The sequence below is a fragment of the Colobus angolensis genome, unplaced genomic scaffold, assembly GCF_000951035.1.
Source record: "Colobus angolensis palliatus isolate OR3802 unplaced genomic scaffold, Cang.pa_1.0 Scaffold114, whole genome shotgun sequence".
NCBI lineage: Eukaryota > Metazoa > Chordata > Mammalia > Primates > Cercopithecidae > Colobus > Colobus angolensis.
Window position 1 is genome coordinate 2,300,555 of NW_012112475.1, and position 23,124 is coordinate 2,323,678.

The 23,124-nt window shown below is 48.0% G+C and overlaps 2 protein-coding genes across 2 annotated transcripts in view; one reads left to right on the forward strand and one right to left on the reverse strand.

The window, feature by feature from the left end:
- LOC105524556 (nucleolar protein 4-like) overlaps positions 1-5,401 on the forward strand; it is a 40,670-nt gene extending 35,269 nt beyond the window's left edge. The window contains exon 8 of the mRNA XM_011959852.1: positions 665-5,401. Coding sequence (XP_011815242.1) covers positions 665-885 — 221 coding nt within the window. The 3' untranslated portion in view covers positions 886-5,401. The remainder of the gene's footprint in view (positions 1-664) is intronic.
- A 5,231-nt stretch (positions 5,402-10,632) lies between these two features.
- Positions 10,633-23,124, reverse strand: part of ASXL1 (additional sex combs like transcriptional regulator 1) — an 85,357-nt gene continuing 72,865 nt past the window's right edge. The window contains exons 5-13 of the mRNA XM_011959875.1: positions 20,268-20,388; positions 20,094-20,191; positions 19,108-19,201; positions 18,486-18,638; positions 17,045-17,208; positions 16,850-16,946; positions 15,551-15,656; positions 14,620-15,253; positions 10,633-14,101 (exon numbers count right to left, since the gene is read on the reverse strand). Coding sequence (XP_011815265.1) covers positions 11,186-14,101; positions 14,620-15,253; positions 15,551-15,656; positions 16,850-16,946; positions 17,045-17,208; positions 18,486-18,638; positions 19,108-19,201; positions 20,094-20,191; positions 20,268-20,388 — 4,383 coding nt within the window. The 3' untranslated portion in view covers positions 10,633-11,185. The remainder of the gene's footprint in view (positions 14,102-14,619; positions 15,254-15,550; positions 15,657-16,849; positions 16,947-17,044; positions 17,209-18,485; positions 18,639-19,107; positions 19,202-20,093; positions 20,192-20,267; positions 20,389-23,124) is intronic.

A 23,124-nucleotide genomic window follows, 5' to 3' on the forward strand; every position in this document is an offset into this window, starting at 1 on the left:
TGCCATGGTCCCTCCTGGGGGTGCAGTTATGGCCTGGCCAGTCTGGCCTGTACCTCTTCGCCCAGACAACCAGGGCAGCTGGCCTCTCTCCAGCTGGACAGAAGCACACATAGATGTTTCTTCTCCTGGCCTTTTGTGGCTCCACTCTGAACTCCTCCTGGGCTTTCCCCACACACATCTCTCAGGTGTGTTAGGCCCCTGCTTACCTGCAGAGTTTCCTGCACACCATCTCCCCTTCCAGCCTCGATGTCTGGGGTGGGGGAAGAGCACACGGATGGGTGCTGCTCCTTTAGGCATGCTGGCAGAGGCTTTAGCACTTGGCCCACAGTTCCTCAGTGGTGGGGGTATTTCCCATTTCCAAGCTCTGCTCACCACACTGAGAGGCCAATCTTAGGAGTTCCTTTGCCCCAAGTCTTCCTCTTCCTCACCTAAAACCAGATCTTTGCAAGATCACCCTGAGGATTCCCTGAGAACCCTGTCGCCCGCAGGCCCGTTCTAAGCACTAGGGATAGAGCCATCAGGGAGATGGACCAGAGCCACAGACTCCAGTGTTCGACTCACAGTGGGCACTAGGCCATAGGTTATGACAGCGCCAAGGGAGACACACCTCCCAGATGCCAGGCAGCGTGGCTGCTCCCTCCTCACCCTACTTCCCTCTTCACAGGGCCCACGGACCTCAGCATGAAAGGCGGGGCCTCCACCACCTCCACCACCCCCACCCCCACCCCCTCCAGCACCAGCACCAGCAGGCCCGTGCCCACCGCTCAGCTCAGTCCCACGGAGATCAGCGCCGTGCGGCAGCTCATCGCGGGCTACCGGGAGTCTGCTGCCTTCCTGCTGCGCTCTGCAGACGAACTGGAAAACCTCATCCTACAGCAGAACTGACCCCACCGGCACCTGGAGCGCACTGCCCTAGGGAAAGAGGCTGTCCCAGCCTGGACCCAGCTTCCTGCCTCACCAGTTGGTACATTTTGTTTCTGAAAGAGGTGGGATCCAAAAGAGCTGTTTCTAGCCACACTCCAAGCACCTGAGACTTTGGGCACAAGGACACTTTTTTTTTTTTTTTTTTTGGAATCTCACCACACGGGTGCTCTGACCTGCTTGGAAGAGGCCAACGGGGCAGCTCTGGAAGGGTTGGGGGCTTCCCTGACAAGGCGCTGGGGCTGCAGCTCTGTTTAGAATCACCTTCGTGGACCCTAATGTTAGACTCCCACCCCCAGATAATTACCTTTCAAGTCTTAGGTGAGCAGAATTGCATATTTATTGAGAAAAACAAAGTGGACCCTTTCTTCCTCTCCCCTTAGTAATTTATTTTTCTGAAAATGGATTCTTTTGTGTTTGTACAGATTGCTAGTCTGTGTCTGTCTGATCAGAAGGATGTATCCCCATACCTAACATTCCATATCACTACACTGATGTGGGCTGGGGCCAGGGGCAGGGTGGATGCCAGGCTGGCTGTTCCTCTGCGTGCCTGGCGCACCCTGTGGCCGCTATCCCATGGCCAGGCCATCCTGTTGCAGATCCCAGCGCTGCCACAGGGACACCACCAGGCACCTCCCTAGGCACCGCCAAGCAGGAGGACCTCACCCACACCCATGGCAAAGCAAAACAAAAGAGGTACCCCCACCCCATTCTCCAGAAGCCCCAGTCCATGGTCACCTGTATTCTACCTCACACTCCAGCGTGGGCTTTTTCCAGGATGTGCCCTGAGCCTGTTCTGAACAGCTATCACCCCAACTCCCCCACACAATGTGTCTGCCTGGGAGGTACGTCCAGACTGGGTGTCCAGGAGCTGGAACCCAGAGAGCATCCTGTCCCTAACCAGCCACTGCAGTCCTCTAGCTCTGGCCCTCTCGGCTGCTTGACAGGACGGACTGCTGGGAGATGGCAGCCGGTCGGCAGGGCCCTTGCCCTCACACCCTGCTGCCCAGGAGCCAGGTCTGAACTGTGCACAGGCCCGGGCCCTAAGACTCCTGCCAAGAGGGGCCGCTTCTTCAGGGTGAGCCCCGGCTGTCAGGCAGCTGTGAGCTCCAGGGCGGACAGCAGCTCCCATCCCCTTGCGCCATGTTTGGAGTAAAGGGATCAGTGGAAGTGGAGGAGCCACTTGGGGTTCTCCTAAGACCAGCCCTTCTGGAGGGGCCAGTCCTGGAAGAAACCCATAATCCCTGGAGTGTGAAAAAGGGCAAAAAGAAAAAGCTGGCCTGGTTTCCTTCCTCCCTGATAGGCACTTCCTCTTGCTCAGTGCAATACCTACCAGTGCTGCTAAACCAGGGATTCGCCCAGACCTCAGCAGGCCCCCAGGGCCTCTCCATGCAACACTCCGTAGCCATGACAGCAGCTCTCTGCTGCCCGCCCCTGCCCAGAACTGGCAGAAGCCCTCTGTTGCCTTTCCTCCCTCAGAGCAGAGAGGCCCCAGGGGAGCCAGGGCCGAGTGGAACCTAGGATGGCCACAGAGAACCACTCGCTCCTAGAACAGGCACCCCTTCCCAAACCAGCTTTTCTGCAGCCCATTGCCTGTTGCAGCTGTGGCCACTGCCTCCCAGCACTGTGGCAGACTCCCCCCGAGGAGGGACGGGGAGGGGGCACCAGTGAAGATGCCCCATCCTGCCTCAGGTCCAGAACTCTGAAAGGTAGGGTGCCCACCCCGTGCTTACTTCCAGCCCCTAGAGGTTGGGGGTGGTCGTCTCTCTCAAGTGGCCTCCAACAACCTGCCCAGCCACACCACCTCTGCCTTCCATCTGACCAATCCCCAGGCCTCTGGTCAGGGCCAGGACACCTGAGACTCACCCTTAGCACAGCACAACCTCCAGTGCCCAAGGCCTCTCCCACACCCCAGCCATCCACACATCCAGCCCCACCTGCTCAGTACTACTCCCCTCAACATTTGAATTCGTGTAAATATTTATTTTTGTGTGTGAACAATACTACAAAGTAATCAGTGAGATCTTTTGCAAAATGTTACCCCAGGCAATTTGTGAGAATCTTAATGTTAAAACCTGGCAGAGACAATCGCCACCCTAGAATTCCTGGTATCAGTTACTTCACATGTCACTTCTCCTCCCAGAGGCAGTACCCAAGCTAGACGTGGAGCGTTTGCATTTCTTGGCAGACAGGAGTGAGAAAGACTGGGGAAGGGGTTCCCTCCCGCCACCCACACAAGGTTTAGATCTAAAGATCAGCATAAGCTACAGTTTGAAGTCACGTTTTTCTGAGTTCAAGCTGTTAGAACTGACCACCCTCTAGCCTGCCTTAGTACTGCGGCAAGAGCATAGGTTCAATGTGTTTTCAAGAGAAAGGAAAGAATATGTCAGTGGTTAAAGTCCATTGGGCCTCCCAGGCCCCTCCAGGACAAGGAATTTCATCATGTTGACCCCACCTCTTGGTGGGCTCCTCCTTTCCAGTGAAACTACACCTGAAGCCCTGGAGATGGCAGAATCGGGAGCAAGTTTCTGCATGGAAACAGGATTCCATTTAGCTGGCTCAGTCAGGGAACCTGTTCTGTTTTGCTTTTGTTTTAAAAGATACAGCTTCAACCCCTTCCCCCTACTCCTGACTTGGAGGGCATCAAAGAGCTGGTTCTGATGAACCAAGCTCACTGCTGTCTCACCCTCACCAGAGGGACTGCCTTCTCCCAAAAGGAGCTCCCAAAGCCCTGTCCCACAGCCATTTACAAATCTTCTGATGGGCCTCAGGGCACAAAGTAATCATTTGGGATCCTAAGTTAAAAAGGAAATGCAAGAGTAGGATACTCCAATTCCAGAGTCTTTGCAGGGGCTAATCCCACGAGAAGGGCAGCATCAGAGAAGTGGGCATTGGTCTTAGTGGTGGACCATCAGGTAGACAAGTGGTAGTGTGTATAACCCATCTGAAACTCATTTTACCGTCGCCACTCTTACAGAGGACAGTTTATTCCCAAGGACAGTGCTGACAGGGAGGGGGGACAGGCAGGGAGTTAGGAGGGTTTTCGAGGATTTCAAACAGGTGGAACCCATCCATGCCTATTCCCAAGGGCCACTTACAACTCCAAGGGTGGTTATAGGATTAACTACCAGTTCATTTTCAAAATGCTGCTTTGAACTCAGAGGGTTGATACTTTTAATTTGTAATTTTTTGTAAAACTTTTTACAAAATAGTAAAGTATTTCACCAGAATACCAGTTTCACTCCGTCCATGGTCTGATTTTTATATAATTTAGTGGTGCTTTAGAAACTTTGTTTTTGTTGTTTCTGAGCTAAACAGCTCAGTCCTTTTTCGCCTGTATCTACCTAAGACCAATGTGAACCTTTGTATTTTTGCTCCTAATTTTGGACTCAGTGAAAGTGTACTGTTTACATGTACAGATGCCCCCAGTCCCTGTGTGTTCTGCAAGACTTGCTCTTGAGGTGGAAGATGCACCTCACTAAGCTCATCTGCTTAGCAAAGCCACAAACAAAAACCTCTCTTTTTACCTACGTTTCCACCTAAAAATACAACAAAAAACCTACACCATATAGAACTCAGATTGGCTGAAAAACTTTCCACCTGGTAGATGGCCCATATGCCTCTATTATGTGGTCCATTTAGGAGCAGGAGTCAGAAGAGAGACCTCCTATTGGCTGCTGGTGGGTAACTGCATGGACAGAGGAAAAGGGAGGGCAGGACTTTGCTGCAGAGCTATGGGATGAATGTAGTTCTTCCCTGGGCAGCCTGGGAGTGGGAAGGTCAGAATGACTCACGTGGTCTTCAGGATCAAGCCAACCAGGATTTAGAGACAACCCAAGAGGTCTTTAGTCCTCTGGCGTAATTTAGACATGTTTTGGAAGAGCACGAGTTCCGTATCTGAGATGAGATGTTAAGACTTTCAGTGCAGACAGTACAAGCCATTTCTTCAGGGTTCCTCTGGGGGCCGCTCCTTCATGAGGTCCCACCTCCGGGGAGGGGCACAGGACTCCAGATAGTAAGCACTTAAGGCAAACAGTGGATGGCACCAACTTTTAAAGGTGACTCTTTGTTAATCAATGGCTTCACCTCTAAATTATATTTTTACAGATAATGCACCTATGCAACTTAACGTGGCTCTTCTAAGCAGGTGAGGACTTCCTCCTCAATGCTCTCTATAAAAATCATTTGTGTTCTATATAGTGAGTTTTACCAGTAAATGTGGCTTAATATTTTAATTCTTAGAATGTGTCTTCTGTACGTGATGCGACTAAATTCTGTTTTGTTTGTGGAATGACTAGCACAGGCCGACTCCCTCTCTCCCTCACTTAACAAAAGACCAATGAGCTGTTAATCGAGCTGTTATCTCCATGGTATTACTTGCTAAATGCACTGATTTCATAAGTATGTGGAATCCTTTTCCTTTTGAATCTGTATATCATATATAAGACTGAATCTACTTAATAAACACTGAACAACAAACTGAATGCTCTGCTTCCACTGTGTCCTATCAACAGCAGCACCACCTGCCACTTCTCACCCTTCCTCATCTAGTCTGGCACTGAAACATCTTTCTACTAGTGGCATCTACTAGCCAACAGTATGGCACACAGAAGGTCCTCAGTACATCTTCTAGCACAAATAAACCTGTAATTCCAGCACCTCGTCTGTTAGGGAAGGAAATGAACCTTTCCCAGGCGCCCTTCAGTTGCTGAGCACAGGCAGAGCTCTCATGCACCGTTTTAAATCTCAGTTCCCTTACCCGCCACACGCAGACACACAGGCACACGGAGCACACGCCCTGCTAAAATTCAGTGACCAGCAAAAAACTTGCTTTTCCACAACCTCTCACCCTAGCACGTGGGCAATTGACTGAAACCAAATTCCCATAATAATCCCTAAGTGCTAATTTGGAAAACTGAGCAAATATGATCCCTGGTTCTGAACCTTCGGTGCTTAACATTCCATTCTATGCAAAACCCTGGATCCCACCTTGAAGGAAACAAAAGGGCTACTTTTCCCAAAGATACTTACTTGTGCTGATTTTTTTTCATCCTATATATGTGGTTTAGGTTAAGCTTTAAGGAAAAATTGTAGGAATATGGCTGGGAACAAACGTGATCATGGATTTAAAAACTTTAGGCATGTTAAAAGCATACATTTTACTGCTAAAATTCTGTGTGTGTGTGTGTGTGTGTGTGTGTATGTGTATACATTTATGGGATTTCTTATTAAAACCTTGATTTTTATTTATTTTTTTAGACAGAGTATCACTCTGTTGCCCAGGCTGGAGTGCAGTGGTGTGATCTCAGCTCACCGCCTCCAACCCTCCAGGTTTAAGCAATTCTCTGCCTCAGCCTCCGGAGTAGCTGTGATTATAGGCGCAGGCCACTACGCCCGGCTAATTTTTTGTATTTTTAGTAGAGACGGGGTTTCACCATCTTGGCCAGGCTGGTCTTGAATTTCTGACCTCATGATCCACCTGCCTTGGCCTCCCAAAGTGCTGGGATTACAGGCATGAGCCACCGCGTCCGGCCAACCTTGATTTTTAAATAATGACATAATCCTTTTTCTCACAGACATTCTGTACAGTAGCCAAATATAAAAAATGGAAAAGGGCATGACCTTGGGGCTGAGACTCACTGAAAGACAGGAGGAGGTCCGGGCACAGAAGAAGATGGCCCTTGATGCCTCCCTTTTCCCATGGATGTGGGGAATCAAGGGGCAGCAAATCCTCAGTCAATACCACGGAAATTCCTTGTCCTGCCTAAAGTGATCACCACTGAGACTGCTCAAACTATTAAGACTATTAGAAACCCACAACCTGGGACAACAGCTCCAGAACACAGACCCCGTTGGCCTGCTGGCCAACCCCGCAATCACTTACCTCCTTCCACAGGAAATGCTGCTGTTCCACCGGAGCACTGGGATTCCCGCTCGCTTATTCCAGTCTGGCTTCTTTAAACAGGGCTCCACACCACTGTTGTTAACAGTGGATAAAAGACTTCATCAAATGGGAATAGTCTCCTCAGAAGAGTGAACTAAAATGTACTCAACGACAAAACAGGCAAATCTCCCTTTATGAAAAACAACTTAAAATGCACTAGGGAAGCTTAGTAGTTACATTTCTTTGCAAGAAGAATCCTTGCAAAATCCTACCTTCCCTTAATTGATCTTTTGTATAAACACAGATTTTATTAGGTTTATTCTCAGCCGGTAGTTTTTAAACACAGGGCCCCAGCTGCCTAAGGAGCTGGTAAATCCCGACACAGTACGCAAAACTTTGTGAGGCCAGGTGTGCTGGCAGGAAGATCGCTTGAGGCCAGGAGTTCAAGACTAGTCTGGGCAACAGTCTCTACAAAAAATTTTAACATTAGCTGGGCATGGTGGCGTGTGCCTGTGGTCTGAGCTACTTGGGAGGATGAGGTGGAAGGATCACTTGAGCTCAGGAGTTTGAGGCCACTGCACTCCAGCCTAAAGAGAGTGAGAATCTGCAAAAAAAACCCCAAAAGGCTTTGTATGTGCATTTCATGGGGGGAGAGTTCCCAAAAAAAAAGATTAAGACCCACCCATATCAGGTAACACAGCACTGACAACTGTTGTTCTTATAAGGCGTTCGTCTACGGCTTGCGGTAGAGATGTTCATTCTAGGCTTGCAAATTTACCAGAGACAATAGGAAGCATGGGGATGTTGTCCAATTTTGGAGCAATCTCCAAAGTTCCACATCCTGCCCCTTCCATGGCTTCAAACAACACCCACACATAAGGGCAACACAGCCTGGGTCCCCTCCTCTCCGGGAGACAGGGCAGGCAGATGCTTTGGCCATCAAGACCCCTGATGGATGCAGGTAGCTCTATTTAGCAGGCACACATACCCACACACCTCTCTCTCTAACACAGTCTTACAGCAGGCTGGAAAGCAAAAAAAGACACCTTGCCAGGCCAATACCATTTTTCCTATATTCTGAAACATTATTTTCCCTGTCCTTTGGACCATGAGCAAAATAAGCCTTCCTGACCAAATATTCAATCTAAACTCAGGACTACACCAACCTTTGGTCAGGTCTGTGGCCTGAGACCAAAAGCCAGGGTCCAAAGTGACTTCATACCCTGCATCACCCCTCAGCACAGCGGGCACAAGGCCTACATCCTGACAGCTCCTTTCTGGAGCAAGTGAAGCAGGAAGCAGTAGCTGTCTAGATTTCTACTGTAGTTCACCTATTACTGTCTTGGCCTGCTGTGAACTAACAGTCATTATGTCCTAGGTGGCAGGCACTAACAACCTCGTGAAGCAGGAACTATTACACCATTCACAGATGATAGTTAGCAGCCTGGTGAAATAACATGGCCCAAGACCACAGAGCTGGCGTGTCGCAGAGGCTGTACTCTAGGAACTCACTACACCATTCTGCCTCCCCGAGGAGAGGCAATAGGCACCGGAAGGTCCCGATCTGGGACCCTAATGCATTCTGAGCTCCTGCAGACATAAGTGGGCAAATGGGTCCTGTGACACAAGGACACATCACCACCACCAGGCAGTTGCTCAGTCACTACAGAGCCTCCGAATCACCAATCTGCAAAACTGCATGTCGATCAAACAGCAGCACTACAAAATGGCAGCTTGAACTGCCCAAAGGATATCCCACCACGAAGTGTTTCCTCCAATCCACAGGAAAACATTAATGAACAGATTTTAAACTCCCATCATTTGGTCTTTTGGCTTATTTACATAGCAATAAAATTATTTCTGATAAGCCCAGTCAATGTATTTACGTACTCTAGAGACGTCTGAGGACTTAGTCAGGAAGTCAATCCCTGAAGTAGGCCACCTACTCAGGCTCACTCAACTAGCATCAGACACCCCACCCTGGGCCAGCACCTTCCTCTCACTGCCACGAGAGGCTACAGAAAGAGGTGCTTGGGGTTAAGGTTTTCCAAGGTCAGAGCTAGTCACCCTCCCACAGAAGACCACTGACCATTAGGAAGCCACGTGGCAACCTCAAGCTCGGTGAAGCTGTTTGGACGAGCTGCTCAGAGGGATGTCACAATTTATGACTCCCACTCACAAGGGGAAACATTCTCACTGCTCTCGGTAGATTGATGACTGCAGTCTATGTGGTGAAGTCCGCCAAGTCATGAACAGCTAAAGACCAGTGAAGCTGCCAAGTCATTCCTTTTGGACTAACCTCCCAAAAGAAGAGCTCCAAGTATAAGAACAGTAGCTCCAGAGCCAAGGTGAGGACAGCTGGCGTCTACTCCTTCTCTTCCAGCTCAGCACTTCAGCTGACCTTCCCACACCAGCGAGGCAGCCACAGATGACTGAGACCACAACTGCAGGTTGTACGGTTTATTGTTCCAATACCACAACAGACATACAGAAGCAGTGCTTTCTCTGGGCAGCCCCATGGACCAGATCAGTGTCAAACTGTAACCTTGAGTGTCCCCAAAGGTTCCAGCAGAGGGAAGAGGACTGGACATGCTTGGGCCCCTGTTCCCAGTTTTTGGTAAACAGACACTTAAGTTGGCAACTTTGACTTGGCCAATACTGCATTCTAAATCACCACATCATTCCCAACTTGTCACTCATGCTTCAGATGACGAAAATGCCACATCAGATTAAATGAGAAAAAAATCTTTCAGACTTGAAGTCATACAAATTTTATACTTGACCTAAATTAAGCAAGGACCCTCAATTTTGTAATAAGTCGAAATACAAGATATAAGGCAGGAAACAAGGCAAAGGGAAAACACACACAGGGGCATCTACTTGCTGGAGACATGTTGGGAGAGAGGCAGGAGCAGGCATGGCTTTGTTTCTTCCCAAACCTGCCCGATGTCAAAAGTACGTCAAAAGGAGCCTCACAGTCCCAGGAGAGCATGGTCCCAGGTACTGCTGTGACAGGTGGTGACCCTGGAGCCAGATCTGGAAGGCCTTCCTGGGGGCTGCCCAGGGAACTCACCCATGAATCCAGAAGCACTTAACACTGGTGGTGGTGATTTGTCACATACGGCAGCAAGCAGCCATTAAGGCTATAGGAGGAGAGATGTGAAAAGCAAGATGAGTTTGCTTGGCGGCGTGTGGGCAGGCTGACTGTGGCTCTGCAGGCTGCAGCAGGTTCACCCGGTGACCCAACAGGGCATCAGGCAACCTGGCAGGTCACAAGTCAATCATTTCACCCTCACGTCGAGCAGCACAGCACTCAGTGGCTCTGACAACAGGTGTAGAGAAGATTACACCACTTTAATGCAATGATGCCGAAGATGTAAAATTAGGAAGAGACGTTCATGTTCTCTGTACAATACATCCATTTACAGAATCAGCCAGTACTGTGTACAACATATAAATACATGATAAAACATTAGAGGTGCATAGAGCATACTTACAGAAGCCAAAAAGTTCACTTTATACATCCAAGAATAAAGAGTTAAAAATATAAAAATATGAAACACACACTGCTTTGAAATGTAAAATGACTTTCACATACACAGGTGCGTGGAGATGCCCACTCCCATAGGGTCCAAAGTGACAGGGAAGATGTCAAGCAGAGGAATTCACCTGCAAACGTCTGGACAGCTGACTCACAAGGTCGACAGATGGCATTTTCATAGGAAAGACAACCCTATTCCCCAACCCCATTGTCCAAGCAGAGCTATTCAAGGTTCCAAATGATCCTGTGGGCTAGTGGATCACATGGAGACAGAAAAGTTCCAAATTTGCTCCGTCAACTGGCAAATGACTCAACCGTGACCCTAAGGTCAGCACGTGCACCAGCCCCCTGGTGGGCAATGCTGGGAGTTACTTTAACCCTGTGCTGGCTTCTTTCCTGGCCATCAACTCCCCAAAGTAGAAGAAAAGATGGCAGGGAGGGGGTAGTGGAAGACTGGCATTTCTACTTAGTTCAGGTAGGTTAATTCCCTTGATGGAGAATGCAACTTTCTTGCTTCAGTTTCAAGTCCGTCTGGGAGTCAGGCAGTCCCCTCTACCACCCATAACCCCACTCCATGCCACATCAGGCTCTGTCTGCAGGAGAGCTCAGGCTGGCTGGCCTTGGGCAGCCCAATGGGTTATACCCAGGAAACCCCTCCAGCAAGACCAGAAGGGTCAACAAGTGACAGAGGGCTTTAGCACTATAAATTCTGGGGGAAGGCAAGAGTGCTCCTGCCTAAAAAGAGTACTGTATCAATGATATTCTGTATACAGATTTAAGATCCATCATTATCAAAATACACACACTAAATATACAATGTTTCCCATGGCCATAATTTATTATCTCACCACAAGGCACAATACACAGAGCTTTGAGGGTCCAATACAGTCATCATGACAGAATGCACCACAGCCTTGGCACATGATCATGGCTTTCAGGCTGCACGCACACTGGAGTGAGATGCTTTCCACCGTGCTGCTGTCAGTGAACATTTGCAAGGAAAGTGATGCACTGTGGCTCGCACCAAACTTTGCTTTGTGGCTCAGCTGCACCACACTTCCAGCAAGGCCTTTGGGAAAGGTGGGAGAGCTAGAGGAATAATTAAAGCTGGTGGAACTCAGCTGGAGTTTAGAAAGCTTCCCATAAAATGCCTGCTTGATGCTGAGTTGGGAGGGGAGAGAAGGCGGCTCCAGAGGCTCACTGAGCCCCTTCCCTGGTTCTCGGGGTAATTTCCAGAAGGGCAAGTCCATGACAAACGGCATCCCTTGCAAGTGACCCACCAGTTCCAGGGGACTACGCCCAGTAGCTTTCCTGCTCTCGGCATTTGCCTTAAGAGGACCCCCCACAAAAGTCTTCTCATTCTTGACACTGCCAACAGAGGCATGTGGCTTTGCAGCCCAGTCTTCCCTTGGAGTCTGTACCCCACCAGACATGGAGTTTGTGCTTGGTCCCAACTTCCCACTGGGAAAAACTGGAGGGATCTCAGCAGGCAGAGGCATCGGGTCTGCAGGCCTGGGGCGCTGAAGGGTTGCAGCCACATTCCCAGAGCCAAAAAGCTTCTTCCCTTGGCCTGTAACATTGCTCTGATCACCCAGGGCCCGACCTGTCTGCTCTGGACCAAAGGAGATCACATTTGGAGATGAGAAACGAGGTGTTCTCGAGGTAGTAAGATCTCCTGGGCTCTTGCCTGGAGCAGCATTTGAATTACTGTCCTGTGACACGGCACAGACTTCCTTTTGATCTTCACAACTAAAGGAAGAGAACTGCTCTTTGGAATCCATTTCTTCCAGTTTCCTAGAGGAAGTAATTGGATTTGTCACTGGATGGAGGGAGTCAAAACTTGGAACTGTCTTGGAATTCTTTTGGGGTGCTCCAGGAGCCTGGGTGACTTCAATCCTGGCAAGACCAGGGTCTGTTTCATAGCTATCTGGTAGAAGAGGCTCCTTCAAAGCCCTTAAAGAAATGGGGCTGCTTCCACCAACCACGCCACTATTTTCTTCAAGACCATGTAAAGATCCCACGTGCAGGGAGCCATGGCTCTGCTCTTTTGTAAGCGTTACTTGTGGGGCTTCTGGCGTGCTGTCATCGTGGGCTGGTGGAAGAACCTTCTCTAGGGGCAAGTTGCCCTGCAGCAACTGCATCACAAGTGGGTTAGTGGCCTCCACTGAGGACCCAGGCCTGGACAGGCACATGGCTCTTGGCTGGTACTCAGGATTGGCCAGCAGTAAGGAATCTGGGATCTTTTGGCGGACCGCACATACTCGAGACACCCAGCTCTGAGAAGCAACCATCCCATCTGTCCTTGTAACCAGACGCAGGTCACCATTCACCTTGGACAGTGAGGCAGATTGGTTCCAACTGGTTCCAATTGGTTTCTCATCCTTGTTCACCGAAGATCCCTTTGTCACTTCAGCTTCACTACTGTCAGCCTCACTGCTGTCCTCCGTGAGGTGACCTTCAAAGTCAGAGGCTGTATCCGTGGACTCACTGTGAGGACTCAGTGCTTCAGAGTCTCCGTTGATTTTCAGCTTTTCAACGTCCACCTGTTGACAGTAACTGCCAGTGCTGTCATTGTCTCCTCGAGATGGCACAGTCCAGAGTGAAGTAAGGCTGTCAGGAGGATCTAGACCCTCCTCGGCTGTCAAATCCCCAGGCGATGCAGGAAGAGTGGGAGCAGCTTTCTCCCACTCCTCTCCAACCTGGGGCTCAACAGACGGTACATGTTCTCTAAATTCTGGTTCAGGCTGTTTCACTACGTCATCGTTCGACGGGATGGGCATCCAATGCACAGAACTGTTAGAAACGAGAGCCTTGGTTTTCAAGTTTTCTTGTCTAGTATCACTTTCCCTCACAGGAAGGCATGAGTCACCAAGACCTAATTTGTCATCAAATGGTCTGTTCTGCAGGCAATCAGTTGATGAGGATTCAGGTGTAGAACTGGGGGTCACATTTACAGGATCCTTCATAGTGGGATGACTGTCAAGAGTCTGGCCAGTTCCTTTCTCTAATGTATCATCTCCCACTAGAGACGGAATAGGACCATTGTCTGTGGGAGTGGTGGGTCCTTGCTCCTCATCATCACTTTCCCAGGAAGTGGTGCCAGACTCACATTCAGTTCTAACATCCAGATGCAACTGAGGCTGCTCCACTAATCTCTCAGCTACTGAGGTTTGGGAGGACAGTGGGGGCAAGGCCTGGCATGGCTGGTCCCCAGTGGGAGCAATGGGGAGTTGGGAAGCATCTCCCAGCCCATCTCTGAGTCCAACTGAAGCTCTCTGTAGTAGGCAGTTTTCCTCCTTTCTCAGAGAAGCCAGGTCCTCTCTCCTCGCTCTGGACATGGCAGTTCCGGCCTGGGTATGCTCCCCATTTAGAGAATAAGGCGGCAGTAGTTGTGTTCGCTGTAGATCTGACGTACACTTTCCAGGGGTGCTCGGGCTTCCCCTGGGCTCGAGGTGGCCACAGGCCTCACCACCATCACCACTGCTGCCGCCTCTGCCACCTCCCTCATCGGTGGCCCCGCTGCCACCTCCACCCGGGCCACCCCCCCCTCCGATGGCAGTGGTGGCCGCCTCTCTATGGCAGTCGTGACCTCTTGCCCCTCGGACCTGCAGAGCACGGGCTTTAATGTCTGCGAGGGTCCTGGCGCCAGTCCAGCCCCGGCAGGAGGACTCCGTGGTGGGGATGATCCGGGGGCATATCTGGTAAGTGGGCTGACCTTTAACCACCCAGGGTGGTTTGATACGTGAAAGTTGAATCTGCAAAAAAAGAATTAGAAAACAGTTTTAACTGACTGGGTGATCTGACCTAGGGACTGTAAAGCAAAACTAGGATTCTAGTAGCTTAAGGGTCATGGCATACAGAATCAAATAATTTCCTTAAAACAATGAAATCATCATAGTAAAATGGCTGCCATAACACCACACCATTCAGAGAAGATTCTGCTCAAGGGCTGTTATATGCCACACTTCTAAATTTAATTTCTGGTGGGACTGTGTGAGTCACTACAGCAAAGAACCTAACACTATCTTAAAAAGATTTTAAAACTCCAAAGGATTTTGACCTCTGGAGATAACTTCAACAGAGTGAACAAAAAAGTGAGGAAGAAAAGAATCTATCTCACTAAACTTGAAGGCTGTCTCAAGAAAACCTCTCACAAAAGGTTCTACATTCCCACATAATTAACTTCAAGGCCCCTGAGTTAAGGGCTCTATAATCTCATGACCCTCAAAGAAAACCTGGCTCCAGGGCAGCCAGGAATCAAACAGTCTCCTACCCGGATGGGCGGGACTTTGGGCTCCTCTTTAGTGGGCTGTGGCTTTTCGGTGTGAACACTTTCAATTGTGTTACGAAAGGACTGACGATCTTCAAGCCGGGGCTTCTTTTCGGGAAAGGATGCAGAGGCCGCCTGCTCAAAGGATTTCCTCTTCTGATCCTTGGGCTCCTGATCCACAGTCTCCCGAGGCAGACTAGGAATTCTGTCTGGAGATGCAGAGGCACGTGCCAAGTTGTCTGGCTCAGTCTGGATCCGAGAAGCCACAGACTCAACTGGGAATTCGGGACCCTCTGGGTCGGGTGCTGCAGAGGATGTGCCTGGCAGATGGGGACTGCTCAGCCCTGCTGGGTCAGTCTTAGCCTCCCCATCCTTGTAGAGGGGAACATCTGAGGCCACAGATTTTGCATCCTTAACAACCCCTGCTTGTTCTGGCTCCTGTTTTTTGTACAGATTCCTCCTGGCTCTGGTTCGGAGATCTGGCCGAGAGCGTTTCTTAAAATGCCCATCTCGCTGTCGGGTGGCTGGACCACGCTGTGAACGCACTGATTCTCCTGGGACACACAAGCCACTTTTGATTTTGGTCTCCTCCTGGCCCACGTTCTGCTGCAATGACTCTTCTTTGGTCAAACCCAGCCTGCAAATCAAAATCACACCATCAGTTTCAGGCCAGAGTGGACATGTCTCTTTTATTTCTATGAATAATATGGACCCAGAAACATAGATATCTCAGAACAAAATAAATCTGCATGGTGCATAACTCTAACCATAGAAAAACTTCTGTCAGCTTCACTATGAATGGCATTAAGATAAATGACCCACGTGTCACTGCAATCTCCACACTGTTGTCCAACATGTAATACACTGCTTTGAGACCATCTACCTCTATCCCCTCAAAACCCCAGACCAGGACTCATAGCTCCAACTGCCTTACTTCTGTCCATAGTAGTCTTCAAAGAACTTTTCTTTCCATTGTTCCACCTTCTTTTCCTTCTCCATTTCCTGTCGTATCCTGACTTGCATTTCATGAGTAAATTCGCCTAGGGAGAAATAAACCTCTTCTAGTAAGTACATTCGGGATATTAACGTCTGTCGTATGGACAGCTGAATCTCCCAGTTTTAAAACATGTCTCTTCTAGAGGCTCTCTCACATCATGCTCTTATAGGGACAGAGCTAACACGTCTACTATAAGGGAAATTCACTCTTCCGTAAAGTGAGACCAAGCAACTCCTTGACTGAAAAAGCAAAACAACAAACAAAAGAACCATTCTTATTTCCTGTGTAGACAAGAAGTTAACATAGTAGGCCTGATTGTTTATTCTTAGAAAGGCCTATTTAAAAGAACAGCTGTTGACTGATATCTGGGAACTTACGATTTCAGGAGGGTTCCCAATCACCCTAACTGATATGAGTTGTTCACTGTGCCTAAATTGTTTATGCAAACAATATGGCTTATGCTGAATATTTGCCTTCCTTCTGGGAATCTGGAATCTCGGTATGTGCCAAGCAGTGGCTTCCTACATGATCTGCCCTTGATAAAAACCGTGGGCACCAAGTCTTTAACAGGTTTCCCTAGCAGACATTTCATACATGTTGTCATAACTTGTTACTGTGGGAATTAAATGTGTCCTGTGTGACACCACTGAGAGAGGACCTTGGAAGCCAACACATGGTTTCCCCTGGACCTCACCCCATGTGCCTTTCCATCTGCTGATTTTACTTTGTATTCTTCTGCTGTAATAAACCACAGCCCTATACATATAACTATATGCTGAGTCCTGCTAGCAAATCATCAAACCTAGGGGTGTTCTTAAGAGCCCTCTCAACACTTTCCCTACAAAATTAAATTAATAGAAGCTAACAATCACTCCAAGTGACAATGCCTAAAGATAGAGCATGGTAGAGCTTGTCAACTCCCCAGTGTGCTTTCCTCCACCCTTCCAGATGATGCCATGATTACTGGAATAGGTGTTTATAGTTTTAATGATAAAAAGAAGATGAAGAATGAGTATATACATACAATATAGTGAAAGTCTAAATCTAAACACCCTGTTATTTCTTCAGAGCTGTGTGGCACATTAATACTCACCACATTTATTGGTAATGAGGAAAGCCTGTCTTATACTAAATAACCCTTTGAGAAGAAAGAGCTTGGATTTTAAGTACCAGGAGACATGCAAGACCACATATGTCAGGTGCATCGCAAGCCATCTGAGATGATCGTCTACGTACCATCAGCCAGGCGCTCCCTCCAGCTCTGGGCCGCATGGGTAAAAAACTCGTTATTCAGTGCACTGCTGCTGAGACGCAACAGGCCATCTGTCCCCACCTAAAAGGATCAACAGGGAAACAAATCCTAATAAATAAACTTAAAAGAGAACAGAAGCCCATCCAGAAAGAGGCAAAGGGGAGGCTGCCCATGTGCACCTGTCTGTCTACTTCAGGCAGGAGGAAGAGGAGCTGCTGCTGGAAGTGCGATGGTAAGGCATGGAAGGTCCGAGAGTTGATCAGGGCGCGGAGGTTGGTGTTGACAAGAATGGACCCAGGTGTCTCAAAATCTATTTCTTCCCCTCTGTTGCGCTTCATTTGACCTATGATTTTTGAAGCAAGAAGCAGCAAGGTATAGATTTCAGCTTTTTAAAAGAAAAAAGCAAATGCCAACTGATGGGAAAACTTTGGTGACAGCACCCAAACTACCCAGAAGTTATCTGCACACAATCTGCTCAATTATCCAGTCCATCCTAACCTGCATGTTACAATTGTTCTTTCCAGGTTACTGTCATTGCCATCAAACCTAGGAGAACACTTGGGGTTGCATCCCCTCAGACAAAACTCTGTACTGTGCTGTGTCACAGCCTGAAAAGGACACTTCCCACAGAAAACCAGGCAAGAGGCAGGTTCTGAGCTTCCCTCCAAAGCTGGAGAATAGGCTCCTTTTAAAGCTCAACTGGAGAAATCATGGAAATTGTCTAAAAGTAAATCTAGTTAGTCTACTATAGAAAAATGTGCAGAAGCCTTCTATGAATGGGCTGGAGACGGATGATCTCCATGCAGAAATGTACTAAGCACTGTTCAAAGCCAACTGAGATGCTAATACCTCTCACAGAAGCCTCAGCAAATGTTACTTTTATGTGAAAAACTCACTAGGACTAGAGACCTGTGAGACCTTAGATTGAGCACTGCTGATGAGCTAGAAAAGCAGCAAGACAGCAAACCTAGTTCTCACATGGACAAAGGTTTACTCTAATTCTCAGAAGCAAAAGTTTGTCTTCTTAATGGTTTCATGTGGCTCATCTACAAAAAAAACCCAGCACGTGGGCCATTAAGAATTAAATCCTGAAATAGCAAAGAGCATACCAGTATTGCAAATAACCCTAATGGGGGTGGGGTGGGAGGTACAGATATAGCACTACTGAATTTGTTTGCATCCCCAAAATTCAACACATGCTTCCACTCAACATACTGACTAGGTTGGGAAAAAGGGAGCGTCTGATAGAGACTACAGATGTTGGGAATGAACGTGGCAGGATGCTACCGAAGAGAGAAAAGGGGTGTTGGAATTCTTCACTGAGAAGCTCAGAAGCAGTTTTCACTCACTCAAACACTTACTAAGCAGTACAAGGCAGGCATAGACTAGGCCTACAGGGACATACGAGAAACAATGTGGCATCATCTCTGCCTGAAAGGAGTTCTCACAGTCTAGCAGAGAGCTACAAATGAAATCACCAAACTACAAGGTAAAAATAAATAAAAATAGAGGGCCACCCAAGAAGTAAAAATAAACTGGTAAAGGAACTAGAAGACATCCTCTCACTAGGCCTGCAGGGGCCCCCTTTACAGGCAGAGAAATAAGTGCCAAGCCACTCACCTGTGGCTGGCTTCCGGAAGCCTCTCAGGAGCGGGGCAGGGTCCTGGGCGACCTCGGCCTGGCCACGAATAGCAGCGCTGCCCAGGGCCAGAGAGCCGCTGCTGCTGCTGGACGGGCTGCCGCTCTCGCCATCGGCGTGGCGGCCCGAGAACCCTGAAGGCACAGCATTCCACTCGTCAAAAGTATCACAAGCCGCGCCCATGGCTCTCAGACAAGCTCACTTCTCCCAGCTCTCCCTGAGATGCTGCCAGCAATACTGGGATACTTCCATCTCCCAGCCTTAGGCTAAGAGAAACCACCACCTCATGGTCTGGCTTTAAAAATACCACCTTACAGATGCCAAACCGCCATCTTTATTTGTATAGCACTACACCTTTTACAAAGCACTGGCACAATCAAATCCTCCATTGGATCCTCACGACTGCCTTGGGAGACAAAGAGGAAGGCACATGGCAGAGCCCAGCACTAGAACCTATGGCAGGCCTCACCCACTGGCAGGGCTCTTGCCTGTGGCCCGACAGCTCTCCTGGCATCACACTATTAGGTCAGAAACTGTTGACAGAGTGGGGCCAGGTCCCCAGGACCTGAGGAAAAAGCATCACAACCATGAGTTTACACATACCTGATGCAGATTCCACGTGGGCCCCGTTTACCTTCAGAGGAGTCAGGACAACTCGAGGCAGCATCATCCCAGTCTTTTTCTTTTGTTTGTTCGCCTACATTCCCAGAGAGAACAAAAAGAGAGCCCAAATCAACTGCAGAGCCACAAAAGCATTCCCTGGCGACACTATCTCTACTCACTCTCTTGTAAAATGAAGTTCGTCTTCAACCAGATCTGTCGAATAATGCTGACAAGAGCACCGGTTAATGTTACTGAGCTACGTGCTGGTCACTGTGCCAAGCGTCATTCCAAGCTACAAAATGTCCTGTTATCCCCATTTTACAGGCAAGGAGTTTTCCCAAAGTCTCAAGGCTAGTTAGTGCAGGGTCACCATTCAAACTGCTCACTCCCAATCTCCTGCTCTCACTACTCTGCACTAACCACACTTCGCCCCAGATGTTCACATGTATATTACAAGAGTGAAGAGAATCAGGCTGGGCGTTGTGACTCACGCCTGTAATCCCACAACTTTGGGAGGCTGAGGCGGACGGATCACTTGAGGTCAGGAATTCAAGACTAGCCTGGCCAACATGGCAAAACCCCATCTCTACTAAAAATACAAAAATTAGCCAGGTGCAGTAGTACGTGCCTGTAATCTCAGCTACTCGGGAGGTTGAGGCAGGAGAACTGTTTGAACCCCAGAGGCGGAGGTTGCAGTAAGCGGAGAACACACCACTGCACTCCAGCCTGGGCGACAGGTGCGACTCAATCTCAAAAAAAAAAACAGAATCACTCAGCCAAGGTAAAGAAAAAGAAAAAACTCACTCTGCTCAGACCTACTGTTCACTTTTCCTACGGCCCATTGTAAAATGCTACTAACAGCTGGAGACCAGACTTCTATTCTTCACTCTCTGAACATGTCCACAGCTCACAACAGGAGAAGGAAGCATCTTGCCTTGTACCTGTCATCATTCATCCTCCCGGGTCAGGCTCTACCTCTTCCTTACCTGTGAGGAAGCTCTGTAGCTGTCCCTGGGATTGGAAAGAGGTCGACTCTGAGATTCTGTAGAACAGGATGCATTCGAAGATGTTTCATCAAGAGATACTGGAAGAAAGGAAAACAAAGGTTAGTCCCTAGTGCCTGCTGTGGCTCCCTCACCCATCCGGTAAAGGGTCCTTACCATCGTTTTCACCACTCACAGTGCTGGCTTCATTAGATCCACAGCTCTCCACATCAGCCGTGTCCTCTGGTTCCTCTCCCTCCACTGTAGCCGGATGGCGGGACCACTGCAGGGCATCCTTCTGTGATAGCGAGGTACAACTTAGGTGAACAAAGCTCTACAAATTCTTAAAGCAAGACAGTCATTCCTAAATGTGTATGCTTTTGAAAAAGAGGGATTTAGAATACTGACAAGTTCCTAACCCTTTCTGACCTTTTTCTCAACACATTCTTTTCATAACTATATCATCAATAAAGTTAGATACACTTTTGCATTCAAACATTCATTAAACATTTATAGGGTGCCTCCTATAAGCTATACTATGTTGGTTCTGGGGAGGGTGGAGTGCTAAGGAGCAAGAATCAGGGCCCGGCTCTCAAGGAGCTCAAATAAGTAGGGGGTGTGTGTGTCAATTAAACTGATTACAATACAAAGTACAGTACATAGGTGAATATGGAGAGCAGTGGCAGCCCACAAGAGAGGGTACCTAACTTCAATGAGTCGAGCGAAAGATGGCATGGAGGTGAATAACGATCAGGGAAGTAACACTTCCAAAAGGATGTGTTACTTAAGCTGGGTTTTAAAATAAATTAGCAACTAGACAGACAGGTTGGCAGTAGGGAGACTGTAGGAAGTTCTAGATAGTGGGATGAGCAAATGTGAAAGAATATTCCAAACTCAGGGAAACTAGAGGGGTGGGGAACTAGGGTGTGGGGAACTCAATATGTAGGATGCTAGAGAGGGCAGATTATAAGACCCATGTGGAGGGATCAAGAATTTGATTGATCTGGAGTCACTGAAGGATATTAACTAGGGGAATGATTTGGGTTTTTGGAATTTCATCTGGCAATCACAGGAAGCCTGGAGGCAGGAAGAAGAGTTAGACATTATGACAGATATCCACCGAAAAATGCCAAAGATCTAAACCAAAGATTGTGGCCACAGGGTTAGAGTGTAGAGAACTCCATCCCAAATTTCACCTCCTAAGAAAAGCTTCCTCCAATAGACTATATGCAGACTCAGAATTAAACTCTACCCATTCCCAAGAACTTCGGAGCTATCTCATACCTCAAAACTACAAAGAGTATGGATGAATACTGGCAGCTGGAGACAAGAAGAAGGTAAGTTGGGGCAGAGGAGGAGAATGTCTTCTTTGAATAAAAGTATGTAAAAAAAGATTTGATAAAGTCATGATTCTGCTAAGAAGGCACCATAAATTTAAAAGCGGTGCCCACAACAATCTAGCTCATCAATTTCATGGGTCTCTTGATCCACTACATTGAAGTTTCATCAATTTATTTTCATTAGTTTTAGCCAAACATTGTGTATCTTAGAGTTTAAAGACAAAAAATTTTAAGGTATTTCCTTCAAGGAATACTACCACAGGTAGCCATTTAAAAAAAAGCTGTAGAGCATTTAATGACAAGAGAGACGATGATACAGCAAGCTAATTAGGCAGTTAAATTCATACAGTACGATTCTATCATCTTTTTTAAAAAATGAAAATTTGTCTGAATGTGTTTGCACAGAAAAATGCAAGAGAAATTCTTGCTAAGGTGTTGACCACCACCATCTCTAGGTGGCAGTTTTTTTGTTTTTTTCGAGACAGTCTCGCTCTGTCACCCAGGCTGGAGTACAGCAGCATGATCACAGCTTACTGCAACCTCTGCCTCCTGGGTTCAAGCAATTTTCCTGCCTCAGCCTCCTGAGTAGCTGGGATTACAGGCGGCTGTCACCACGACCAACTAATTTTTGTAGTTTTAGTAGATACGGGGTTTCGCCATGTTGGTCAGGATGGTCTTGAACTCCTGACCTCAGCTGTTCCACCCACCTCAGCCTCCCGAAGTGCTGGGATTACAGATGTGAGCCACCTTACCTAGCCTAGGTGGTAGAGTTTTATTAAGTGCTTTATATTTTTTTCAATTGTGGGTATTTTCTACTATTAACGTGTATTGTTTTCTGTGATCAAGAAAATAACAATGAAAAAGAAAAATCAGGTGCATCTAGCTTTACCAAGAGCTAAATCAAAATTTCCTTCCTCTAAGTCCTAGAGTCTGGGGAAACAAAGTACTGTTTACAAATCTCATTAATTAAACAAACAAGAATAGGGCCTGCTTGTCTGCAATTCAAACTACCCAGAAGTTTCTAAAGCCATGCATTTTCAGTAAAAAAGCAATGAGGAAAACAAAACTTTTAATAGCAAGATTTGCTATTCTAATACTGCATAATTTTTACTATACAGACAGGGTCTTGGTCTGTTGCCCAGGCTGGTCTCAAAGTCCTGGGCTTGGCCAGGCGCAGTGGCTCACACCTGTAATTCTAGCACTTTGGGAAGCCGAGGCAGGCAGATCACTTGAGGTCAGGAGTTCGAGACCAGCCTGACCAACATAATGAAACCCTGACTCTACTTAAATACAAAAATTATCTGGGTGTGGTGCACGTGCCTGTATTCCCAACTACTGGGGAGGCTGTGGCAGGAGGATCGCCCGGGAAGTGCAGGTGGCAGTGAGCCAAGATCTCGCCATTACACTGCAGCCTAGGCAACAGGGTGAAACTCCACCTCAAAAAAATAATAATAAATAAATATAAATGCTGGGTATGGTGGCTCACACCTGTAATCCAGCACTTTGGGAGGCTGAGATGGGCGGACCATCTGAGGTTGGGAGTTTGAGACCAGCCTCGCCAACATGGTGAAACCCCCCTCTCTACTAAATAGACACACAAAAAAATTAGCTGGGCCTGGTGGCACACATCTGTAATCCCAACTACTCGGGAAGCTGAGGCACAAGAACCGCTTGAACCTGGGAGGTGGAGGTTG